Source organism: Marmota monax, unplaced genomic scaffold, assembly GCF_021218885.2.
Source record: "Marmota monax isolate L192 unplaced genomic scaffold, Marmota_monax_Labrador192_F-V1.1 WCK01_AAM20220418_F8-fsc00127, whole genome shotgun sequence".
Lineage (NCBI taxonomy): Eukaryota > Metazoa > Chordata > Mammalia > Rodentia > Sciuridae > Marmota > Marmota monax.
Window position 1 is genome coordinate 1,345,868 of NW_026692894.1, and position 4,904 is coordinate 1,350,771.

At 36.1% G+C, this 4,904-nt stretch overlaps 1 protein-coding gene across 1 annotated transcript; it reads right to left on the reverse strand.

Annotated features, from left to right (window-relative positions):
• Positions 1-97: 97 nt before the first annotated feature.
• On the reverse strand, positions 98-3,237 carry LOC124096702 (adenylate cyclase type 10). Its single transcript, XM_058581431.1, has 5 exons — positions 3,065-3,237; positions 2,226-2,379; positions 1,875-2,064; positions 604-690; positions 98-139 (listed from the first exon to the last, which is right to left on the reverse strand). Exons 1-5 carry the CDS (start codon positions 3,117-3,119, stop codon positions 98-100), a joined length of 528 nt encoding a protein of 175 aa, XP_058437414.1. The 5' UTR covers positions 3,120-3,237.
• Between the last annotated feature and the right edge of the window lie 1,667 nt (positions 3,238-4,904).

Here is a 4,904-nt window from a genome sequence, read left to right on the forward strand (position 1 = left end):
TCTACCATTGAGCCACAACCTCAGCCCTCAGAATTGTTTTTATATCACTCCACATTGTTAAGTTTTCATCTTATTCCCTTAGTTCTAACTTTAACATTTACTTCACTGTGTTCATCCATGTGTTCATGCCAGTACCTCTCTGGCCTCCACAAATAAACACAATGGACATGTTCCTTGGGAGTTCCTAGATTTAGAGGATACATGCTATTAAAATTTGAATTGTTACTTTTAGATTGCTTTCCAGAATGGTCACATCATTTTCTCTTCATATAGATTTTTGATTCTGTAATTCTGAGGTAGAGTCTGTGTATCTGTGCTTTTAATAAATAATAGGTAAAATAGCTATTCACCTGCACTGTAAATCATTGTTTTACATCAAATTACTAAAATTTCATTAAGAAACAGGACCAAGAAAGAGCCAAAACTCTTTTGTGTGCCATGCCATGCTGTGGAATGAATACATGTTTGCAGATAGACACAAACACTGAAGATATCAACAAATGGAAGGCCAAGAAAAGCCTAAAACAATGTATGATGCAAACTGGTTAAACATAAACCATCTCCAAATATTAAGAATAAATGGTATGTAGCAAAAGTACCCACCTCCTGAAGCACTTCAATAAAACACTCTTTAACCTTTTTTTGTCTGGCCAGGTCATCCATGTGTGAAACTTTGAAGGACAATGGAAACTGATCAAAAAGAAATATTATGTATTAGCATTTAAAATGGCAACCTAATAAAAATATGCATATTCTCCAAAGGAACAGAAAACAATTCTATTTTAATGAAGAGTAGGTTTCTGTGAGATTGAGCATAGAGAGACAAGGTCCAATCCAATATTAATGTATAGCTCAAAGTGTAATACTGAAAGTTCATTGAGGGTTAAAGACAGATACTTACATCTTTTTTGCTATACCAGAGTCTAGAAAATTATTAAAGGCTGTAACTAAGGAATAAATGACAGGTTGTACTTAGTAATGCTACTTTGGGCAGCTCCAGTATATAAGTTACACCAAATATACCAGGATGAATCTCTACATGCAACTTGTCAGAAAGAGATGCAATGGATATCACCTAACATTTTTTTACTGTGCTAGGTTAAGGCACATAAGCTACCATGGATCTGTTAGCCAAAGTGAGATTCCTGCTTGACCATATGAACAACGGTTAGAGCCCAGACAAAACTTAATAGAGGGCTATACTGAGAAACTGGATAGATTTTAGTATTCTCTACTTTATATCAAATACTTTCTTTGGAGATAGATTAGAAGTTAGAAGTGATGGAGAATGAACAGGGTATCTTTAGTTTGCTGGCTGTTGGGTACCACATAAACCCTAGACCACTGGAAGATTTTGAGATTTAAATGCTGGCTCAAGGGATATACTCCATGGCTAGGGAATAGGAAGGCAGCTTTAAGGAATAAAAAAATCACAACTGACTTAAGAAGACATGAATACAATTCCTAGGATCAGGATCACCTTAACACATGTAGCTGTTTAAAATTTATAATACAATCTCTTATACACTATCTTCTTTAAAATTTATGTAAAATCATATAAAGTATGTAAATCATTTACAGATGAAAAAATTGTGGCTCAGAGAGGCTAAGTGATTTGCTCCAGACCATATAACTAGCAAGTGTCAGAGTTAATCTTAGAATCCACTCTAAAGAAAAAAAACAAACAAAAAAAAAAACAAAAAAAAAAACCCCTGGGTTTTGGTGAATCCAAATCTTAATCCTCCCAAGACTATGTGTTCTTAAGCTACATATATATGTCCTAAGGGTATTAATTATGTTAGAAGACAACAGTGGATCTGACTATCCACAAAGAATAACAGTAACCCAATTCAGAAAGTCAAAGTCTTTGTTACCTTCACAAAGAAGAGGTCATTAAAAAGGCAATGAAGTGGTTCATCCACCATTCCATGGAGCTGTCTGTGCAGGCACTCTTGCCGATAATAGGCTGGGCATGTATCAATCTCAAAGAAGATGGCCATGAGGGTCTGGATAACATAGAAGCACTGCTGGGAATCTGCTTCCTTCAGTTTCAATGGCAACACCCTGGTGAATATTAGCATGGTCACTGGGAGACCCCAGACCCACACAGAGATTACTCATTCCACCAGTCCAAGGTTGCTGAATCTAATGACATGTAGTTGTACCAATAAGGTAAAGAAGCCCCCCTAAAAGTAGGTTTTGAGTCAGAAAGCAGGTGTCTTTACCTTTCCCCTTTTTTCTGGGCCAAGAAGTTTATTTCAGCTAAAAGCTGGCTTTTTCCATAGCCTTTTCCACCTTCATACAGAACTGCCTGACCCTTCTTCTGTTGCAAACATGACTGCTGTGCCGATCTGAAGGCCTCCAGTTCCTTTTCCCTGTCTGCAAAGAGACAAGAAGCACTCTGTGCTTTATAATAGAGACTATTTGAATTGATTTTCAAAGCTAGCTCTCTTAAAAGCTCTATCACCTCCCTGTCCCAGAATCCCTGGCAGAATCCAGAATCCCATTCTTTGATGGAATTTCATATCTAGGTCTAGAAAATCAACTTGAGACAAACAGAAGTATGTGCTGAGGAACTGGATAGATTCAGGGTTTGTTGTGGAGCCTAAGCAATAACATTCAGAACAACCAGGCACCATATGGATGTGGGGCTACTATTATTTTCTTAGTTTGTTATAAAAATTTCCATAACAACAATTTAGTCTTCAAGGTCTGAAACTGTTAGGTAAAGATAATGGATTAATAAATGTAGATTAAAATAAAAATAGGGACTATATAATGCAGGTGGCAGAAGAGACCCCAGTAGCAAAACCCTAACTTACAAAGATTCTAACTAAATGTTGGTACTTCTCAAGCAAAGTGGTAGAACTTGACCTGAAATCTGAACATTCAACATGAAAAAGAAATGACAGATCCTCTTCAAAACAAAATAAATTCACTAAGAAGGCTGCTCTCTATTTTTTAATATAAACTTAAAATCATTTAGTTTGCATTCCATTTTATTTTTAAAATCATTTCTAGCCATCTACAGCTGAAACAAATATGATCTAATTAGAAAACTCACCTAACAAAGGGCGATTTTCATTTCTTGTTCTGGCCAAATGTCTTTTCCCAAACATTCTGCAAAAAAGAACAAAGAGAAATGTTTTATTAAAAATAGCATCAAGAACTCTTGTCTTCCTAAGCAAGTACTTCAAATAACTGAAGAGGTACAGAGATCTGTGCAAAAGTGTTTTTAAGAACTAAAAATTGTTATGGAGTGAGAAAAGGAAAGTAGTATTGATATCTGCAGGCTCAGAGAGGTAAGTAAATTGTGAAGTACATGCGCGCACACACACACACACACACACACCCAAAGAACACCTAGATTAGTGATTTACTGCTATTTTCTTCCTGTTGGAGAGAAAGAAATTCCCCAAAGAAGTAGCTAAGAGCTAAACAGACAAGCTAAAAATCTCAAGATGAGAAAGCCTCCTTTTATGTGTCTTATTCCAACATGGAAGTACTAGTATTACTAAATTTCATACAACTGAAAATTTACCATTCTCATGCCTCTATTCTGTAAGAGATGAGAATAAACTCTCACCAATAATACTCACATACATCTTCTATGGCCAAGATATTCATACATCCTCCCGGGGTTGGAGATGTTTTTCATTATTTTCTCTGGCAGTTTCTTAAAGTTGTAAGCAGGAAGCATGGACCTTAAATACGTTACCTCATCACAGGATACCAAGCCTGGATAAGCAGCTATCATTCTGGCCACAAGGCTCACTTTTGGGCCAATAACTGTGTTAGAAATAAAGTAAAGGGTGGAAAATTTTTGGACCACCTCTTCCATCTTCATCCCTTAAGTCATAGAGCTAATAATCCAATCTATTCTACCTGTATATTCATGTCTTGCTACTGCCCCAACCAGGCCACAGAATACTGGTCCATTGGTGATACTGATGGAAACAAGCCTGGGGATCAGAAAAGTAACAACTGAGTAAATATATGGTCAGAAGCCTCCAAATTCAGGCACAAGATCTGCCACTCTCTAGATCTAGAAGTCTAGTTTTAGAGCTCAGAATGAAAAAAGGTCAGTGGCTTATGCCAATCTGCGTCACATGATGAATATGAAGAACTTAATAAGAAAACCACAAAACCTACAGAATTGTCTCCCTCTTTTAGGAGTTTTATTTGGGGTGTTGTTATTGGTAAAAAGATTTTAAAAAAACCACTTTTATCTGTCAGATGATTTATATATGCTTTTTGAGGTACTTTCAAATTGATTGCCTCATCTGGTCCTTTGAGATATAATTAACAACAAACTTGTATGACAGTCAAAGCAAATATTTTAATAGGCTTTGAGAAAAGAGGAAAAAACTAAAGGGGTTAATTTAACTTTCCCAGAGTTATACAGCAAAAGTCAGAATGAGAATCTAGATTTCCAGATCCCTAGATCAGTGTTATTTTTGCTATTCCATGCTGCCCTTAGATAAAACCCAAAAAATGAAAAGTAGAGCAACAGATGGCAATACAGAGTTGAATCAAATAATGCAATGTCAGAGTAACAGAATAATCAGAATGTCAGGACTGCTGGTGGAAGAATTCTGAAGCAAACTGATCTTCGGAATATACTTTTTCAATGAGTAACTTTTTCATCATTCACACATGCAAAAAATTATTCATTCAATAAGCACTGAGAAGTATGCACAGTGCCACACACTTAGCTGGATGGTTAAAATGTTTGTCCTGGAGAAGTTCAGGCTGGGGAAGAAGAAGGTTGGGAATAAGGGAGGTGAAGAAACAGTTATATGATGTCAAGACAAATATTCTTATTAGAGATCAGTAAAGCACATTCATAAAGCAAATAGAAGGTGTATTAACTTTCTGTACTAACTCGTACAGAAAGAGTATTC